The 21,838-nt window shown below is 42.0% G+C and overlaps 1 protein-coding gene across 23 annotated transcripts in view; it reads left to right on the forward strand.

Annotated features, from left to right (window-relative positions):
* The window catches only part of LOC147338011 (protocadherin alpha-C2-like), a 196,890-nt gene that overhangs the window by 159,984 nt on the left and 15,068 nt on the right, over positions 1–21,838 (forward strand). The window contains exon 1 of one of the 23 annotated variants that reach the window (XM_086313834.1): positions 29–2,978. The exons of 20 other annotated variants lie outside the window; for them this stretch is intronic. In XM_086313834.1, the coding sequence (XP_086169960.1) occupies positions 561–2,978 (2,418 nt within the window). In that variant the 5' untranslated portion in view covers positions 29–560. Of the gene's footprint in view, positions 1–28; positions 2,979–3,411; positions 5,908–15,444; positions 18,512–21,838 lie in introns of those variants that run through there. 2 more of the 23 variants (XM_086313870.1, XM_086313826.1) reach the window with 2 other exon arrangements.

Consider the following 21,838-nt stretch of genomic DNA (forward strand, 5'->3'; position numbering starts at 1 on the left):
TAACCTTAGACTGGGTTTGGTCTTTGATTTAATCGTAATACGGCAAATTTATTTGTATAGCACTTTTTAGCACACAGCTTATGAAACGGTTACTGAATGGTACTTAAAGCCAGGATTGAGTCGAGCTCCTAAATGACTTAGTACTGAGTACGCTGTCTATGGTGCTGAACTGACCATCGACCATCATTTCTTTGCCAACCGTTTGTTATTGTTTGTTATAAAAAGTTGAACAATATGTTGTGAATTTTACATTCATATTTTCTACTGCTTTGTCTACTTTTACAAAATATACCGTTTCAAAGATCCAATTACGACACATGTTCTAATATTTCTTATGCTTGGTAAATATCATACATATCTGGACCAAACAAACAGTTGGTGTCGCTCGAGGCCATAAATTTATTTATGGGTCAGGGTTTTGTTTTTTTTGTTGGGTTTTTTTTCCCCCAGACTCCTCCTCTCCCTGCGAGTCTGCCGTAGTCCACTAGTGCTTTGTCAAAAACAGAAAAATTGCCACAAGACGGAAACGGCTTTCTCTGTTAGTCACCTCTGAAGTGGATATGTTCCGAAATTATTATTTCGTTCATTGTGTGGCAGCGACGAGGCGTGGAGGACAAAGACTCACAATGTGGATAAAAATCATAGCTTTGCTCTGTTTGTGTGACGCGTCTGCAGCGCAGCTCTCGTTCTCCGTTGCCGAGGAGGTTGACAAAGGAACGGTGGTTGGAAATATCGCAAAGGATTTACACATTAACGTTAACGAGCTGGAAAAACGGGACTTACGAATTGTATCTGGGAACTCAAATAAACATTTTGACGTGGATTTAAAAACTGGTGCTCTGTATGTTTGCAATAGGATTGATCGTGAAGAGCTCTGTCCAAATACTGCGAAATGTTCCCTGAGCGTAGAAGCAATTCTGAACAACCCGATGCATCTGCATCGCATAGAGGTGCAGGTTACTGATATTAACGATAATGCTCCATCCTTTATTGAAAATGAAAAAATTTTAAATATTTCAGAGTCTTCTTCCACTGGGGAGCGATATCTGCTCCCAGTGGCAAACGATGCAGACACGGGCAGCAACTCGGTAAAAAGCTACAAGCTTGGTCCAAATGAATATTTCTCATTGGACGTGCAGAGCGGCGGACAGCACAGTGAGTCTGCTGAATTAGTACTGCAAAAATCTTTAGACAGAGAGAAAAAATCTGTTATTCACCTTGTTTTAACAGCTCTGGACGGAGGAAAACCTCCCCGATCTGGAACATTAAGGATAGTTGTGCATGTTATGGATATAAATGATAATTCTCCAGTATTTAGTCAGCCTCTGTATAAGGCCCAGGTAACTGAAAATACCCAGTTTCAGACCTCTATAGTCACTGTAAGTGCCACAGATTTAGATGAGGGAATAAACAGTGAAATACTGTATTCGTTTATTAAAAGGGGAAATTTCAAACCAGAAGCTTTATTCTCAATAAACCCAGGCACGGGGGGAATAACTGTAGTAGGAGAAGTAGACTATGAAGAGAATACAGCATATGATATTCGTATACAGGCAAGAGATAAAGGTACGCCATCACGAAGTACGCATGGTAAATTGTTAGTGGAAGTAATTGATGTGAATGACAATACGCCTGAAATCACTGTAACTTCTCTTATGAGCCCAGTTAAAGAAGATGCAGAGATAGGTACAGTTGTGGCTTTGGTGACTGTAACAGACAAAGATGGGGGCAGTAATGGACTCACCAGTGCTAAACTTCTTGGGGTGGTGCCTTTTAAACTCAAGGTAAATTACAAAAATTATTATTCATTAACAGTTGATGGGCCTCTAGACAGAGAGAGTATTTCTCAATATAATGTAACCATGATAGCCACTGATGAAGGCACTCCACCTCTTTCTAGTACTAGTGTTATTCCTGTTCACATTTCTGATGTGAATGACAATGCCCCTTTATTCTCAGAACCTGTTGTTAATGTATATGTAAAAGAGAATAGTGCAGTGGGAGCTATTATATCAACAATTACTGCCGTCGACCCTGATTTAGTGGAAAATGCTAAAGTGACATATTCCCTGCTCAGTGACTTTTCAAAAAGTATTCCAATAACCTCTGTTGTAAATATAAACTCAGAGACTGGAGATATTATCAGCCTGCAGTCTTTTAACTATGAGGAGTTAAAAAGTTTCAACTTTAAAGTTCAGGCCACAGACTCTGGTGTTCCTCCACTCAGCAGCAACGTAACTGTCAACGTTTTAATCCTGGATGAAAATGACAACAGTCCCATGATTCTCGCGCCATATTCTGAGCACGGCTCCGTTAACAGTGAGAGCATCCCCTATTCTGCTGAAGCGGCATACTTTGTGGCAAAAATCAGGGCTGTAGACGCGGACTCTGGATACAATGCGCTGCTTTCTTATCACCTGTCTGAGCCCAAAGGAAACAACCTGTTCAGGATCGGAACCAGCACCGGGGAGATCAGGACTAAGAGGAGAATGAGTGACAATGACCTCAAAACTCACCCCTTGGTGGTCTTGGTCTCTGATAACGGAGAACCCTCCCTGTCAGCTACTGTGTCTATTGATGTGGTGGTGGTTGAAAGCACGGCTGAAATCCAGACTCAGTTCAGACATGTGACTGTAAAGGAGGATAGCTTCTCGGATTTGAACCTGTATCTGCTGATCGCCATTGTGTCAGTGTCCGTCATCTTTCTGCTCAGCCTCATCACTTTAATAGCAGTCAGATGCCACAGGACAGACGGCACTTTCAGCAGGTACAGCGCCCCCATGATCACCACCCACCCTGACGGGAGCTGGTCTTACTCTAAAGCTACTCAGCAGTATGACGTGTGTTTCAGCTCAGACACACTCAAGAGTGACGTGGTGGTCTTCCCCGCCCCTTTTCCACCTGTAGATGGAGAACTGATCAGTATTAACGGAGGAGACACTTTTACAAGAACTCAAACATTACCTAACAAAGAGAAGGTAAGAATGTTGACACATTCAGTGCAGAAAGGTGAATGATTTTTTCCCTCCCAAATTATCCTGCATCAGCTTTTTAAAAAATCTTGCAACACATATTAACTTCAGGTAGGTAGGTAGGTAGGTAGGTAGGTAGGTAGGTAGGTAGGTAGGTAGATAGATAGATAGATAGATAGATAGATAGATAGATAGATAGATAGATAGATAGATAGATAGATAGATAGATAGAACCGCTTGTCTTTTTAGCAGGTGGTAAATCAAAATGTTATTCCATTAAAACCCTTAATGCGTTCAGCATCTCTTTTTATGCTGTTTTTTATTGTTTATAATTACCACAAGATGTCGCCAACAGCTCATGGCGATTAAACAGGGGGGAGGGGGGGGGGTCTGTTCGACGCTCCTCCCTTTACAGCGGGTTTGTAATTCTTTCTTTGTCACAGCAGTAGCAGAAAATCCTCCCTGTATTTAAGGGCAATAGACTGGACGTACTCTTATCGCGCAATGTTACCGTCTGTGTGATTTTTTGTCTAATTAACTTGGTTAGTAGGATATGACGAGAATGCTACAAGGGACTATTTTCCGGAACTGGATTTATTATTTGTCCCCTGTATTTTACATATGGAGTGAAGCGGCGGCACAGATTGTGTATACTATTACGGAGGAGTCGAGCCCGGGTACCAGTGTGGGAAATTTGGCAAAGGATTTACATTTAGATGTTAATGAACTGGAAGCCAGAGGTTTTCAAATTTCAGGACCTAATACGAGGTATTTCCAAGTAAACGTTAAGACGGGAGTGCTGTTGGTGAAAGACAGAATAGACCGAGAGGAGCTATGTTCTCGAAATGTGAAGTGCTCACTGGAAGTAGAAGCCATTGTGAGCTCCCCGCTGAATCTATATCGATTCGAGGTTAAAATTTTGGATGTAAACGACAATGCGCCCTTGTTTCGGATACCGGAGGTTGTTTTGAACGTCTCCGAGTCAGCGTTTCCTGGTGAAAAATTCGCTCTCCCAAAGGCATTTGATGCAGATGTCGGAAGTTATTCAGTGAAGAGCTACAAGCTGAGCCAAAATGAGCATTTCACACTGGATGTGCAGAATGTTGGAGAGCCCACTATGTCTGCTGAAATGGCACTGCATAAAACCTTAGACCGCGAGAAACAGGCTGTTATCAAATTAACACTGACGGCTACAGACGGAGGAAAACCTCCTAAATCAGGCACGTTATACATCACCGTTAATGTGCAAGACGTCAATGACAATATTCCAGAATTTGACAAACCCCTGTACAAAGCCACAGTGGTCGAGAACACGCCGCGTGGTGCAAGCGTAATTTCCGTGCATGCTCGAGATTTAGATGAGGGTCTTAATGGAGAAATACAATATTCTTTTATTAACCAAGACAATGATAACGATGTCGACAAATTTGCCATTAATCCCATAACAGGGGAGATCACAGTAAATGGGGAGCTGGACCACGAAAAACACAGTGCAGTTGAAATTCGAGTCCAAGTGAAAGACAAAGGGCAAAACCCAAGAGCATCTCATTGTAAAGTTCTCATTGAAATCACAGATGTTAATGATAATCCACCAGAAATTACAGTTACATCTTTAGCCAACATGGTGAGGGAGGATGCACCCCTAGACACAATGGTTGGGCTTTTAACGGTGAAGGACTATGACGCAGACAAAAATGGCATCGTTCAGGTTAGAGTACTTGATTCTGTGCCCTTTAAAATTAAGAACACATATAAGAATCATTACTCTTTAGTCGTAGACGGAACTCTAGACAGAGAACGGGCTTCTCAGTATAATTTAACAATAATGGCGACAGATGAAGGGCTACCGCCTCTTTCCAGCACGAGCGTGATTACGGTTCACGTTTCTGACGTTAATGATAACGCACCGCGTTTTGCAGATCCTGTGATAAACATTTTCGTAAAAGAAAACGGTCCAGTCGGCGCTGTTATTTATAGCATGAGTGCAGATGATCCTGATGTAGACGAAAATGCAAAAGTAACATTTCAAGTCATACATAATAACAAACCCAATGTTATAGGGTCAGTTATTAACGTGAACTCTGAGACTGGAGATATAATCAGCCTGCAGTCGTTTAACTACGAGGAGTTAAAAACTTTCAACTTTAAAGTTCAGGCCACAGACTCTGGTGTTCCCCCACTCAGCAGCAACGTCACTGTAAACGTTTTAATCTTGGATGAAAATGACAATAATCCAACAATCCTCGCGCCATATTCTGAGCATGGCTCCGTTAACAGTGAGAACATCCCCTATTCTGCTGAAGCGGGATACTTTGTGGCAAAAATCAGGGCTGTAGACGCAGACTCTGGATACAATGCGCTGCTTTCTTATCACCTGTCTGAGCCCAAAGGAAACAACTTGTTCAGGATCGGAACCAGCACCGGGGAGATCAGGACTAGGAGGAGAATGAGTGACAATGACCTCAAAACTCACCCCTTGGTGGTCTTGGTCTCTGATAACGGAGAACCCTCCCTGTCAGCTACTGTGTCTATTGATGTGGTGGTGGTTGAAAGCACGGCTGAAATCCAGACTCAGTTCAGACATGTGCCTGTAAAGGAGGACAGCTTCTCGGATTTGAACCTGTATCTGCTGATCGCCATTGTGTCGGTGTCCGTCATCTTTCTGCTCAGCCTCATCACTTTAATAGCAGTCAGATGCCACAGGACAGACGGCACTTTCAGCAGGTACAGCGCCCCCATGATCACCACCCACCCTGACGGGAGCTGGTCTTACTCTAAAGCTACTCAGCAGTATGACGTGTGTTTCAGCTCAGACACACTCAAGAGTGACGTAGTGGTTTTCCCCGCCCCGTTTCCACCTGTAGATGGAGAACTGATCAGTATTAACGGAGGAGACACTTTTACAAGAACTCAAACTTTACCTAACAAAGAGAAGGTAAGATATAAAATCGAGTATTAAAATTGCTTACTGCTCTATCTGAAGGCGTTTGGTATGAGACATTATTATGAGCACTGTCCTTGGTGCTGAAATCATGGGCGCCCGTTAGAACTCTTTTGCAATATTTACTGCATCACCCTACGCTGGGGTACATAGCCATTTAAAACATTAGAAATTAAAAAAAAAATTATTATATTGGTTAATACAAAGACCATAAATAGACTAATAGAGTAAATTAAGCAATTAGACTACATTGCATTGCAGAAGGAATTCGTTTAAAAGCTCACAAGAGCCGAAGAAGTCTAACGTGGATACAGGAAGTTTTACTGTTGGTGTTGTGTGGAATCTCAGCACAACAATAACATTCAGTGTACTCACTCCATTCTTAATGCAGTGCTCCGACTCGGTACGAAGGGAGCGTTCACTGACCATATACATTTTAATACTGGTTTTGCCACAGTTTTTAGGGGTTTCACGAGAAATTACGGGATCAGGATCTAGCAGGACCTTATCCATAACAAAACACGTGAACAATGATATCATAGTCTCCGCTACCGACGTGGGCTTTTACTAAATCGGTTGCTAGCACCCATGTTACGAAAAACTAGCCAGAAGAACAATAGTAACAATATTCACAATCTATGGAGCTTGAAATGTCATTTCTAACGTTTGCTCATTCACAACAGGTAGACAGATAGCCACAGCAGCTGCAAAAGGGATCAAAAATCTATTTAAACATAAGACAACTGATATGCCGTAAACAGCTTTGATTTGAAAAAAAAAATGCTTATTTGAGACTTCGCTGCTACCAAAGAGAGCAAAGAGAGTTTTAACACACTTACTGTTTTCTTGGAGTAGAAAGTGATTTTGCAGAGGTGGTTGTGATGAGTTACTGTCCTGACAAGTCTGAAGCAATCTTCTGATAATCCATCATAGTTCGTGGTCATTCGGTTACTAATGGAAGCAAAGAGGAAACAAAAACTTATCGGAGGAATTGAATGAAGCAGAAACTCGACTGCTTTTTTCTGTCATGCAGAGAAACTATTCTCCGTGAGCGCGAATACAGTTCGTATGTGACATTTTTAAAAACTTCTTCGCTTGGCAACACCAGGTTAGCAGAGCAGAGCTGACCGGCACTGAGCTCAGTGCTGCCGCTGGTGGCTCCAAACTGTATTGCAGCCATTCTCTAAGCTAATACTATTTAGAAATTCAGTTTAGCTCAGTAACTCCTGCTTCTGTGTGTATATTTACTTTTATTCCACTCAGTTTAGTTCCATTTGAAGATGTACCCTGTCCTGCTTTATGGCTTTTCTATAATTAAGATTTGGCTATAGACTCAAATCAAAAGCATTTTGATTTCATGATTTTGCATTACCCAAACAGATCGAAAAGGGTGATGCTTTTATGGAAATGTCGCTATTTTCTTATGATGATATAGATTATTATTAGCCTCATATTATTTCTTTACATCTTTACATAATGCTTAAAGAAGTTTTGAACTTAATATCTGCTTCCAGAGTGTAGTTTCAATGTTTTGGGGTTTTTTTCCAATGAGGTGTCTTATTTTGTTTTTTGTTTTTTTGTTGTTGCTGTTTTTGCTAGGCAGTTAACAGGTAAAGTCTGTCACTCCTAGCACTATTCATCATCAATAAAACTATTTTTTAAATGTATGAAGTCAGGCCATGATATTACTATTCAGATAGTATTTTTGGCTTTGATGTTGCTACAAAATGAGATGCCAGAATAAGAAGACTTTAGCTGAGAATAAAGAGACAGTAGTTAGATCTAACAGCTACAGGAAAGGGACTCTGTATAGTTCTATTTGCACCGACATCAAAGTTTAAGCACTAAGTGTTACAGCTGCCTCTGCTGATGCTAACATGCCCAAAAATAGCCATGCCAGGTAGAAGCAGAAATGTCAATGGCAAGTTATAAGGATGTAAGTTCTCATAAACACAACTGAATCACATCAGTAATGTATGCCTGCACCAGCAGCACTGAACTGATAGGTCTAATCAAGGCATTTGTTTTCTTGCCTGCAGTTAATTCATTAAGCTCTCTTTGCATTTTGTTCACTTTTTGTCTATAAATATCCACAAACTTCCACACTTCCACACAGATGTTTACTTTTGGAATTTGCTGTTGAATCTGATGCCTTAGTGGATTTGTCAGCCTTTTCCATAGTTGACAATTAGACTGGTAGCAGCAAAAGCACGGGTGTTACTCATAACTGTAACTAATCGTCTGTTATGTTCAATAATCTATAAGAATGTTGCATTAGCATTGTCAAGAGAGGAGGTTAAACAAAAGTCAATGTAAGTAAAAATACCCACAGAGAATTCTAGACATGCATGGCCTTTAATTCTCTTGGGCTGTCTCAGACATTTCAGTCAGTCACTCTGTCAACCATTAGAGCTCTTAATTTTCCACTGTTTGTATTCAAACTGTCGCTGCAATATACCCAAATCAATTGTTTATTAAATATTTTGAAAAATTAATATGGCTACTTTTTAATGGATTAGTATGCAATGTGTTATTGCCCTCATACTGCTGTCATGCCTCCTTGCTTTAATATTATAGCTGTCAAGCTCTGCACTTGCACTCGATGAACTGTTAAACACAGTTATGCTTTTATAGGCCACTGTGATAGTTTGTTTAATAATAGATAGTCGTTTAACTGTGTATATACACAATAGTATATATACTCATGAAGCAAGATCCTCTTTCCCCTCCCCCCCTCTTCCTCTTCTCTGAACAATCAGAGAATTACTGTCCATCTTTGCAGACATGTGGAGCACTGCAAATACGATCTAATATATTTTCATAAACATCCATAATGTTTGCACAGAGCCCTAATCAGCTCGTGTCAAGCAGCAAAGAAGCGCCTCGTATTCTTTGATCCTATTAGATTTTTTACATCTATTCGTGACATTTGTATGCATTTGATATCGCTGTTGCTTTAAACTGGTGGAATATGTTCAGATAATGCAGGTTACGTTTGGTAGTACACTGTGTAACGCCGGATCCGTGATCCTTTGAGTCACTGAGACGGTATGACCTCATTTCAGGGAGTGGTTCAGCCCAAACAAGCGTGGCCTGATCTGTCAAAACTCCGTTCGTTGGCTGGCTCACCGTGAAGACGACTGATCCAGGGTTTTCCCTCCCTCTTTTTCAAATCTGTTAGACACAATTTGAATACTGTGAGCGACTAGTATGGGCTGTGCAACTTATAAGTGGGTCAGCGTGTGATTTAAATATGACAGTGCTATGTGACTTAACCTGGGATTTGTGATTGCGTTGCTCTGTGTGCGACACAGTCTCTGCTATATGCACAAACTCTCTGCACAACGTGGATCCTGAAAAAATGGTAAACGGCCTGTATTTGTATAGCACTTCACCTGGTCCTAAGGACCCCAAAGCGCTTTACACTATACACAGTCATCCACCCATTCACACACACATTCACACAATGTCTGAAGCTGTCTCTCTGCGGTAAAGGAATCCACTAGCTTGTGTGCTCTGTATGCTGCAGCTCTCTGTGAATGTGTATGAGAGAGGACGAGATGGGGGGAGGGGCAGGTAATTTTCCGCTACTCGTTGCAGTGGCAGTAGCGGCAGGGAGCTTCAGTACCGATCGAGGTATCAGCTCCGCTAGGCTCAACCCCCCCTCCCAACTCGGCTCTGCGGCTGGGCGGGGCCGACAACACCTAGTGTCAATCACAGCTAAATCGGTTGGTTGGGGCATAGGCTGAGGATGAGGAGGAGAGGCTTTTATCCAGGCAACCATCAGAACATTTATCTGTACTCCCTGGTGCTCCAAAATCTATTAAATTATTGATTTTGAAGTACATTATCGTTGTCGAAGCTAAGCATTTATGGCTTGCAACATGACAACAACTCATGCCTGATGAGTTCAGCAGTTGGATAGAAGGCATTACAAAGAAATGCCCTCACCTCAGTTATAACACAGGGTGACTGACCAGCACAGATTCATTCATTGTTCTTTATTGTTCTCTCTTTGTCTGTATGTCACACAGACATACATCTTATGTAGCACTTCCTGTTTGTCTCCTTTGCAAGGGTGTGTCCTTTGTGACAGAGTGAGGTTAGTGCTGCCATCTGTGGTTACCATGACGACTGTTTGAGCCATAATGAAAGGATGAACTAGTCTGTTTCCAGCGAGCTGCCAGTATACACCCGCCCCCACCCAGGCATCCTTCCCAGCATGTGTTACGTAGATGCAAGCACAAAGCAAACATGGTGGATATGTTGAGAGAAACAGAGACAGAGGAAAGGGAAGGATGCAGTCCAAAGATGCAGTGCTTCTGCAGCACAAATGCCTAGTCAGAAAAATTAGGGAGCAAAGCGAGTGAGGGAAAAGTGTGTGAGATTAGAGAATCTGTTCCAAAATAGGACAGGATTTTGAAGGAAGTCACATGCAGCAGCACAGACAAGAGCCTTGAGTGTGAGATGGTGAAAAGAAACGGGAGTTTGTGAGGATGTGATGGACAAAAAAAAGCACATATAATAAATGCCCTGCAGCTAACTGAGAACATCACAAGCTTACAATTGGTCACAGATAAAAGGAAGAACTTATCACCACCCCTCCCCTACTCACCCTCTTCCACTAACCCATCTTCCCCACATGCTCCCTCTTAGTGGCATTTGGATGTTTTTCACTGTCGTTAGATTAGCTTTGTCATGCTCAGAACCATGGCTTCCATCATCCCATATGGGAAGGATGGAAAGCCAGGGCATCCTGAGAGGGAAGTATCCAAAGCCTGCCTGCATTTTCTGATAGCTTTGTTCAGTGCCACAAGGAAAATCTGTTTGATTTATGCACAGCCTGAATCAGGACAACCAAGAACCCTTGGAGGGTCCCACAGGGATGGATTGGTGTCCTCTCAAACCCTTTATTTTTTAGAAAAAGGTACACAAGGGATCATACCCAGAGAATGCCTTTTACATGCACTTACTGTGTCCACCTGAGCAAGAGGATTGGCTTATCATGGGACCTTTGTTTTGAAGATTTTATAATGGGAAAGTTCTTGAGCACAGGGGAGAGAAAGCATGAGAATTCAACTCTGTCACAGTGTGATAAGCCCATATATTCAGCAGTAGCACTCATCAGCCTTTGCTTTTTGCATTTTTGCATTTTATAAAAAACACACAGCATAAGCATGTGTGTGTTTGTGCGTGTATGTGTGTGTGCGCGCGCGTGCGCGTGTGTGCGCGTATGTGTATTTTGAAATCTTTTTAATTATGTATGTGTGAGATTGGCATTCTCTGCATTGCTATATCTCATTTTACCTCTGCAGGGTGCCTTGGCTTTATAGCTTGCTTTTTTCCATTGAGGTCACTATACTGAAAATGATAAAGAAAATGACTGCCACTGCAGCTTGACATCTGTGCCCTTGCTCCCTCCCTCTCTCTCAAACACATGCACACTCATATATGGGATTAGACTCTAGTGCTTTGGCTTAATGAAAAAGCCTGGGGTTGGGCGGTGGGGCGATAGTCACGTGTCCTACCCTTGTACTACCAGTGTATTCCAACAGAGGGACCAATTTCACTGTCTTTTCCACCTCTATTCCCTCCTGCCCAGATTTCCTCTTCCGCTTGGGGAAGGTTTAAATGTGTATCACCAATGACCTTGCCTTTTAACCTTCCTTTTTTTACTAAGACAGCAAATGTGAAAAATATCCTAAATATACTGTTTTATTTTTTAATTTAATCAGTTGAACAAGATATTCCTTTACTCACTTCCTCTGTGTTAAGGGTGTATAAAGGCTTCTTAAAAGAGCAGTTTGCCATATTTATTTCAGAACATTTTAAAAATTCATGACAGACATCTGCTCTATTTTTTCTTCTCACCTTCTATGTGAAGAAGCATTAAGAAAAATGAAAATCTTATAAGTGTTTGTCTCCGTCTGCAAATACTAATACAGTGTGACTGCTGTCATATTGCACAAAGAGACTTCAAAGCAAAGCTTTGCACCATATGAATTTGTCCAGAATAACATAGATTTTAATACTTTAGGATTTCTTTCTCTCACAGTGGCATTACACTGGGGAGCATTATGGTCGAATTTTTTGTTAATAAAGTCTGCAATGCGATCAGCTGTGGCCAAGCTTTTTAATTGCTTCATGCAGGAGAGCTAACAAACATACAACATCACAGTTGTATGTGAGATCTCTGTCATGAGATCTCTGTCTTTGGGTTCTCTCAGCTCCTCTTTTATACCCTCACAAAACAACTCTCTGTATCTCTTCAGTTACGACAGTTGATTATCCCACCTGGGCTGTTGCTGGATAGGGAGGACTCCCACTGTCTTCTTGGGAGTTTTCTCTTCAAAGCAAAACAGTTAGCACATAACACAGTTGAGCATAGCAAAGCAGTTATACTAGGTGATATTGACACACACATGTCCTTCACCTAAGAAATAAAAGGTTATACAAAATTCTACAGTGAAATTCTAAGCACCTGAATCTAAATGTGAGAATAAACTTGAATTTTTCCAATTACAATGTCCTGAACTTTATTAGAGAACCACTATTAGAGAACCACTAGGTAGGCCTAAGAGTTTGCATGCACCGATTTTCTAGTAAGGTCATATTGTCAATGATACTTTTCTGGCATTTAAAAAAAAATATGAGAGAACAGACAGATCAACAGATCTTCTGACATCCCTTCAGACACAGCCATGTTATTATACAGTGGTATTTTCCTTATAAATGCCTACAGCAACAAATGCCCTTTAAGTTGGAATGACTGCCTTTGTTTGTATGTGTTCACGGAGGGAATGATGCAAGGACTTAATGATTGCCCAATTATGACCATTTTCTATGAGGGTCTCTGTTGTCAGCTCTAACTCACTAAAATGGGGTGTGCCATATAAAAACCTCTTAGGGCAAGTAATATGAATGGTTTTTAGAGTACCCGCTTACAGTAGTAATGAGGTTGAAGAGAATGTTATTAATATCATGATCATCTTGCATAATTGATGTAATGGGGCTCTTAATATTCTGCTGCAATAAAAGGAACAAAGGCAAAGTCAGAATATTTCTCTTGTCACAAGCTCGCACGTTGAAAACTGCACGTCACGAAACGCGTAAGAACCCAGTATCTCCCTCAGCCAGTCATCAGCTGGAACAGCGGCTGCCGGACAAAAGCGCAGCTTGAGACAGTCCAGATTGGAGATTGCAGAAGGTGTGAATATTTAAGGAGAAATAAATGGAAAAAATAGATGAGAACCGAACCTTTGATAACCTGTGATTTTTAAAAAAAAAAAACTGCGCAAACTGCAGTAAAGGGAAACACAAATGAGCCAATTAGCGCTTTGAAATCAGTATTTGTTTAGGCGTGACAGGCGTCTGTTTGCAGGTGGGACATTGTTAATAACTTTATCTGCAACACCCTTGAGTGAAAAAAGAAAGAAATAATCTAGAGCTCAGAGGCACGCAATTAACGCTGAAACAGATGGGCGTATATGAAGCAGGAATGAGTATTAGACAGCTGTAGAAAAAAAATGCGCTGGGAAAAATAGCGAGGAGGGCGGAAAGGAATGTAAAAGATCGGTGCAGAGAACACGTGTAAATTCAGCTCTGTGTTTGTTGTTTATAAGATAAACGTCGTCTCTCTCTATTTTTGTATCATTGCCAGACTCGAAGGTTTAAACACCCCAGCGGGAAAATCTGCTAAATGTCACGGTTAGTGTGGCAGACCCATATAAACCCAGTGATGCTGCTCGCTCTGTTGATAATGCACATGTAGAAATCCACGAAGGATTTAGCACTAAAAATAATAATATTCAAATGACGTAATGTGAAAACACATTTTTTAACAGAACGTCTGACTTTCGCACATAACATTTGCCTGCTTCTCCAATTACGCCACCTATTCGTGTCGCCTTGTATCCGTTCATCCACTAGCAGCATCCCAGTGAGTCACTGTCTTCTCTTTGTCTCCCGAGATGCCAAACGCTGTCATCGCCGTGGGCAGACCAGGCGTGGGTGACAGTGGCAGAGCACCAAGGAAGAGAAAAGATTATGTGGGCGGTAGACGCTCATCTTGGCCCAGTGGCCGTGTTGAAGAAGATTCGGGGTTTCACAAGGCCAAATCGTCACAACGAATAACTTTACACAAGTTAGTGTTTAAAGAGTGTGAACAGATCACATTAGCACTTTTTAGATATCGGTACTCTACTGGATGCATCACCGAATTTGCTGAAAATTACTTTTATTCTTGGTGGGCTTCACCAGGACGTTTCAACACGAATCTCTGTTAGTCGTCAACCAAACACGTGACAAAAGCGTCCAATACTGTCTGTCCTTTTGATTCGCGTTTGGCCCAAGGCTCCAGTTAGCTTCAGTTAACTTGTATACTGGGAACCAGAGGTGAGCAGATCAAGCCAAATATCATACTGATTCCAACTGGTATTGGTATCAGATCCATACTAGCGCGATAGGATCGATACTTCTCATCTTCTAAGCTCAGTAAGGGGCTGCTTATGTGGGTTAAAAAAAACACCACGTAAAATACACACTGCTCTTCCCGATATAAATTGCCTTTATAGGTTAGAAATATCGGTCTCAGTACTGTTATTGGTAGTATTGACATTTGTTTACTTGGCATTGGATCGATACCAAAATATGCAGCATTGAACTGCGCTACTGAGCATCGAGCTAGCAAAGTAATTTAAGGGCACCCCGCAAAAGATGTTAACGTTACCACCTGCTACACATGCGCAATTTAATCCATTTAATTTAATGAATGAAACTTAACTTAACTTGGTGTAGCGTTTTAGTAGCTGCAAGATTTATGCGCTATTAATTGAGGACTTGATGCTGATAACCGAGGGAAGGCGTGCATGTTGACAAGAATCCTTCTAACGCTTTAAGTGCTTCACATCTGTACTGCCTATTAGGGGAAAGCCCTGCCTTGTCTTTATGCAGATGTGGAATAGGTTAACATCTGGAGCATTTGCCTGTGACCCGGTTAGTCTGGTCACCATTTAACAACGTTATTATGTCATGTGCTTTTTCTTTTATGTGGGACTGAACCAGTTCTAATGGCTCTGCAGCTGTGGTGTTAAAGTGCAAAGCATTGTCAGCTGTCACTGAAGGGCAGAGTGGTATCATGAAGGAACAGAAATGTGTTTGTTCTGACAGAAGTCACCTGTCTCGCAGCACTTAACACGTGATTAGGACGGGGTTAAAAAGACAAATCGTGGTCAGTTTACCCGTCACCTCCTCTTACCCCCACTGTATTTTCTGTGATATAAAACTGGAGTTAATAAAGCCCTCTTTATATTGAACAAATACACTTAATATTGTGTCACACCTTTATGTGGATCCCTTCCTAAATTGGTGCATTTATGTGTTTCTTTTATTCCAAAACACATCTCTTTTCGTTGGAGTAAAGCGTTTTTGTGTTGTTCTGGATTTGCATCAGCGAGGAAGTCTAATTTCCAGGCTGCTTCATAAATCAGTTTCCCAGCACACAATGAAAAGGGCGGTGGCACTCACAAAAAAAGAGGGAAAACGATTCTGTTCATTTCTTCGAAATCAGTACACAGATGCCGCTGCAGGTTTATCTTGATTTGTAGATTAGACATATCGATAAAACTACCGAGGTCTGGTCTTTTGAAGTTTAATTTTATTAGACGGTGTTTGATTATTTTTGTCGGAGGTGCTGAAATGCAGTCAGCGTCGTTTGAGCGAGAAGCTGGCCCTCCCCCTTTGCCCACAGACAGCATCGCCACATCGCAGAGAGAAAGAGAGAGAGAGCAATAGGCGGCATCTGTGAAAGGAGACAGGCTTGCTAGAGGGATAGATTCGTTTAATAACACCACTCAGACAGACAAAGCAAAATATGGATGCGGAGGAAAAATTTTCATTCATGCAGGCACCTGTGAAGATGCGGTTTTTATCCTGCACATAGTCGGAGTTATGCGCGGTCTGTTCCCTCGTTTTTAATGAGGCGGGTGGGGACCAACAGTAAGCTGAAAAGGCGGAAAGATTTCTCCAACCCGTCCGCAAATTCTGCCCGCCTGCGATGGCTGTGACGGCGCGATGCTGTTACAGTGTAAAAGGGAATGTGCCTTTTTCTTTATATTTGGTTATCGTCGTACTCAGTGGCCTTACAAATGCACAAATTCGATACTCCATTCCAGAGGAGCTGGAGAACGGAGCACTGGTAGGTGACATTGTCCGAGATCTGGGTCTGGATCTAAGAAAACTTTCCACTCGACGCATCAGAATTACATCGGACAGTGGACGGAGATATTTCACCATAAACCACAAAACTGGGAAACTGGTGGTGAGTGACCGCATTGACCGAGAGACATTTTGTGAATTCAGTGGCACCTGTTCACGCAGCCTTGAGGTAGTATTAGAGAATCCGCTTGAGGTGCACAACGTGGAGGTTGAGATTTTGGACGTGAACGATAACGCGCCGCAGTTCCCTCGAGATGAATATCAGCTTGAGGTGTCCGAGTCCGCTGTGCCCGGGTCTCGTTTCCACATCGAAGGCGCTCAGGATGCAGATGACGGCTCCAACTCTGTGAAGCAGTATCGACTCAGCCCAAGCGAGCACCTCACTCTAGACGCAATTAAAGCCTTCTCTAATAATAAGCACATTGAGCTCATTCTCAAAAAGTCCTTTGACCGGGAGCAGATGCCCTCTCATCAGCTTATCCTGACAGCAATGGATGGAGGCACCCCACAGCGAACTGGCACGGCCAAAATTAATGTCCGTGTGCTCGACGCTAATGACAACTCGCCCACATTTGACAGCTCTGTGTACAAAGTAAAACTGTCTGAAAACTCTCCAAAGGGTGCACTTGTAATCAAGTTAAATGCAACAGATCCCGACGATGGCTTAAATGGCGAGGTTTTTTACTCTTTCAGCAGTTACACGCCAGAAAGAGTCAGACAGATGTTTTCTATGGACACAGACACAGGGGAAATTAGGGTAAAAAACAACATAGACTACGAGGAGACAACCTCTTATGAAATGTATATACAGGCAATGGACAAGGGGCCAGCCCCCACAGCAGTACACTGTAAAGTAGTTGTAGAAGTTTTGGATGTCAATGACAACATTCCTGAGATTGTACTGTCTTCACTCTCCAGCCCTGTACGTGAAGATGCCCGGGCTGACACAGTGGTAGCATTGATCAGTGTGATTGACCGTGACTCTGGACCAAACAAGCAAGTAACCCTGGAGATCATGCCCAATTTGCCTTTTAGGATCAAGTCCTTCCGCAATCACTATACTATTGTCACATCAGCTTTCCTGGATCGTGAAACCATCTCATCCTACAATGTCACAGTCAATGCTGTGGATGGAGGCACACCACCCCTGTCATCTCAGATGACCTTTAAAGTGGATGTTGCAGATGTTAATGATAACCCACCTCGTTTTGAACAAACGTCATATACTGTTTATATTACAGAGAACAATGCTCCTGGTGCATCTCTCTGTATTGTTAAGGCCACAGACGCTGATGCTGGAGAAAATGCACGGATCACCTATACCGTCCTCAATGACAACAACCATGGCATCCCTATCGCCAGCTATGTCAGCATCAAACCTGATAAAGGTGAGGCCTATGCCCTGAGAGCCTTTGACTTTGAGAAGCTGCGAGAGTTTCACTTTCAGATTAAAGCCCAGGACAACGGTGTACCTCCCCTCAGTCGTGTGGCCACAGTTTATGTTTACGTTATGGATCAGAATGATCATGTGCCCAGGATAGTGTACCCACCTGCCAATGGAAGCCGCACTATGGAGACACTAATGAAGAACGTTGAAGCAGGAGTGTTGGTTAGCAAGATTACTGCATGGGATGGTGATGCTGGGCAGAATGCTTGGTTACTTTATTCCCTGGAGCAGACCAACACAGATGTTGATCTGTTCAAGGTGCATGAGTACACAGGTGAGATCCGCACCACACGGCGTGTCATAGAAGATAACTCCACCTCCTTCATTCTGACTGTACTGGTGCGCGATAATGGACTACCCCCACTCTCCTCCACCGCTACAATCTATGTACATGTGTTGGAGTCCCCTCCAAAGTTGGCACCTGAAACCAAACGCATCATCAGAGCTGACAGTGGCCTAAAGCTTTCCAGTGTCACTATCTACCTCATCATTGCCTTGAGTGCCACAACCTTTGTATTCCTGGTCACTATCTTTGTGCTGGCAATTGTGCGATGCCATGCCTATTGTACCCAGCCTGGCTCCTGTTGCCCTTGTTGTGTGTCCAAGAAAAATGTGCCAGAAGGAGGCGCTACAGCAGCTGGAGGTGGGGGCGCAGCAAGAGCTGCAGGTGGAGGGCAGCAAGCCAACAATGTGGCCCTGCGACGTGACCTCAAAGTGGAACCACATTATATTGAAGTGCGGGGAAACGGGTCTCTCACCAAAACATACTGTTACAAGACATGCCTGACTGCCACATCAGGAAGTGACACTTTTATGTTCTACAACACTGGACGGCCGCATAGTGGCACTTGGGGTTCAGGCTACGTCACCAGTCACAGTGGACAGAGCCAGATATTTGTACGGCGTCTCAGTATGCCAGATGCAACAGCAATTCAGGTGTGTTTGTGGTCTGATCTCTGTGTTTGTTATTTTAGATTTCTTTAACACTAAATGAAGCACACCATAAAAAGAAAATTCTCAGGGTTTTCTCTTCGGCAGTGTTTTAGCAGTGGGGCTGTGGGGCTGTGATGTTTTAAAAATATATTGCATGGTGCCACTCCCTGTGATTGGTTAGTTCTCTTAGTCTAACTTTGTCTGCTAGGATGAAGAAATTGTTTTCATCATGATGTTAATGGACATAGTTTTCATCTTCACATTCCTTATCTTTAGGTGTTGCATCTTGATAATGGTTTGGTATGACAATGTGGATTGCTTCTCTGGATTGTGTTGTTATTTGAGTGAATGGGTGTTAACATTTTTAATTGAATATTTGGTAGACTACATATTGTTTTTCTGTGTTTCACAATGTTTGATGATTCACGGTTTAAAATTTTGAAGTGTGTCTGTCCTTCACAGTAAACACTGAGTCTGTATATCAAGGTGCAAATCCTCTCACTCACTGTATCTTTCTTTCCCTTTACTTATTTTGTTTTCAAAACAAACTGGTAGATTTAGCATTGCTTGTTCACCTGTGACCCCACACAGCCTGTGCTGTTTGTCTAAGGTCATCTTTGTGCCACAGTATTCAGTAGTTTTAGAGGGCAATAGGTGGTCATCTCTAAAGACAGAAAAAAGGAGACAGAGAATCTGTGAAATAGTGCAGTTTGCCAGCTGTAAGAGCCCCCAGTCCCACTGCACCAAAATATCCGCTTCTGGTCACGTACTTCTTTGGTACTAAAGAATAAGCTGGGCTCTGGGAATTAGTAAAGAATACAGAAATGAGGCAGAGACTGAGTTTCATTCAGCATAGAGCTTCATTTTATACATTTATTTCTTTTCTCTTCTTTCTTTTTGTTATGTGGAAGTTTGAACTGTTTGCCTCATTTGTAGTTATAGTGAAACGGCATTATTTTGGATGCACATTATTATTATTATTATTTTTTTAGTAATTATGTTTATCCCAGAGCCTGTCTGAAAAGTGCCGAGAATGCAGGAGAGATTAGGTGATAAAAAGAGAGCTGGAGAAAAAGGTAATTGTTCAGCTATCACTTGAAGTGTTCCTCATTAAATGCCAGTCATGTTCGATCTTGATATGTAATTAAATGGAAGCGATGTGTTTCTCAGTGCTGTCCGTGGATTGGCTGCCTCCAAACAGATGAGGCGGGGGATAAAAGGTGATTGGACACAGAGTTGATGGCGGAGGTGTGAGCTCTGTATCCATGCTAGGAGTGTTCACTCAGAAGGAGAGGGAAGAATAAAGGAAAAGGCGAGAAAATGGGAGTGCGACACTATTCCTATTCCTTAATTTATCACGTATTGTGAGGCAAGGAAATTAATATACCGAAAAACCCCATGGGAATTTTGTTTTTTCATCTTCACTTAATTCATATTCTCCCTTTCAAATGATGAAATAGGATGCGTTGATTTCTCATTCTCTTAGGTTTTTATTTCTTTGTTGTGTTTGTTTTTGTTTACATTTACTATGTGAATGCTTTAGTTTTGTGGGTTTGTTTTTCCTTAGGAGGAATACTAACTAAATTACCAACATATTTATGTTCCAGATGTTTCTATCTAATGTGTGTATAGTCTACTGTGTGTGATTTCATTTACCCCCATAAACACCATCCGGCCAGGCAGACCAGTTTCCCTTTGGCCACTGCTGTGTAGCAACAGGGCGAACATTAAGCAAAGCTGTTTAGTTCCATTTGTGGACAATCTGGTCTTATTTGTAGAGGTTATTTATTTATTTATTTCTTGTTCTACCCTCTTTATTTCAATTGTTTACAAAGTAAAATGAGCAAAATAACCTGCGTTAACTGTGTATTTAATGCCAAGCTAATGTCTTTTACTTCCTTCTAAATTACTGATCTGTTCACTGATTGCCTTTTGGTGAAAAATTGTCTCCATATAATTAAGTTCACCTTTAGTTCCTAGTATGAAAAGATGCTACAGCACTCTATATCCCTGCAGACATTATCCTCTGTTTGAAAGACTCCAGGAGGAATACCAGGCTTCTCTCATTAAGACCAAATATTGGATTTCAAGGGTGATGAATGTCCACTGCAGACTCATGGAGGTCAATGCAGCTTCAGTAGCAAGTGAACATCTGTCATATTTGAAAGGAAATGGGATTGTAAATGGGTCTCTTATGAGCTGCATGGCCAGGCAGGGGGGATTTAGTGTCCTTGGTCAGGTTGTTTTGTCTTTGTCAGTGGTTTAGGATGAGATCTGAGGAAATGCTATCTCATCTCGGTGATGTGGTTGCTGCAAACAGCCCATTTTGACGCAATTTGAGTCTCATCTTAGGAAGCTGCAAACAAACAATTAGTACTATAATTGCTTTTTTCAGGATATATGATGTTTTACCTTTGTGTCTGAAGTCTCATAATAGGATCTCATTAACAAATTGCACCACTGACAGTTAATCAGAGATTGTGGTGCTCATTTATCCCTCTTTTGTAGAATTGTCTGAGTCTAAATATAGAGGGACTTAATCTGATATCTGCCCTCCCCTCCCTCTTCCTTTCTCCACCTGTGACCTTCACTGGGCTGAACTAACAGAGGGAGGTGGGTGTAGAGTAAAATATACACTGGGCTCTTCACAGTTACCATGGTGAGATGTGTCAGACTCACTCAAGCAAATTGTGTGGCAGTGAAACTCAAGGTTTTTATCAGCGTAAACAAGACAGAACAGAAGGAACTCAAATACAGAAGAGTAGGTGGTGAATATATAGAGGCAGGGTAGAAAGGGTGGGTCTTTGGTGAGAAGGAAAAATCTAGCTGATGATACTGTCTTAAAAAAAATACTGATTAAGCATTGCTGAAAAACATGCCCAGTAATCGTCTGGGAATGGAGAGGAAGCAGAAGAGACGTTGGGTTAACAGCTGAAATTTGAGTCGATCATTAATATATAAAACGAGTGGTGATAAACACACAACACCCAGCTGAGTCCAAGAGGACTTATTCTGTCTGTGTGGCTTCAGGTCTTTTGTGAAACACTACAGAGTTGGTAGGCTGCTGGAGGTAAATCTCTCAAAGTCATTTTTCCTTCAAAGTGATGGATGAGAGTAGGGAGGGAGGGGGGAAGAAACTAGTGTGTGAGGATAGGAGGCCATGAGCACACCTACATGATTCAATCCATCAGTCATTTTTCTGCAAACGAAGAGGCAAGCTATCGCTGCTATAGATTGTGGTTGGGTGCCTTAGCTTGTGTGTTAATGTGTGTGTACTGCACTAGGAGTTGTTGCCATGACTTATTAATGAGATGGTATTGGCTTTCACCT

This window comes from Aulonocara sp. 'chitande type north' Nkhata Bay, linkage group LG2 (assembly GCF_057382095.1).
Source record: "Aulonocara sp. 'chitande type north' Nkhata Bay isolate Kocher_YH1m ecotype deep benthic linkage group LG2, A_spYH_male_GT1.1, whole genome shotgun sequence".
NCBI classification, from domain to species: Eukaryota; Metazoa; Chordata; class Actinopteri; order Cichliformes; family Cichlidae; genus Aulonocara; species Aulonocara sp. 'chitande type north' Nkhata Bay.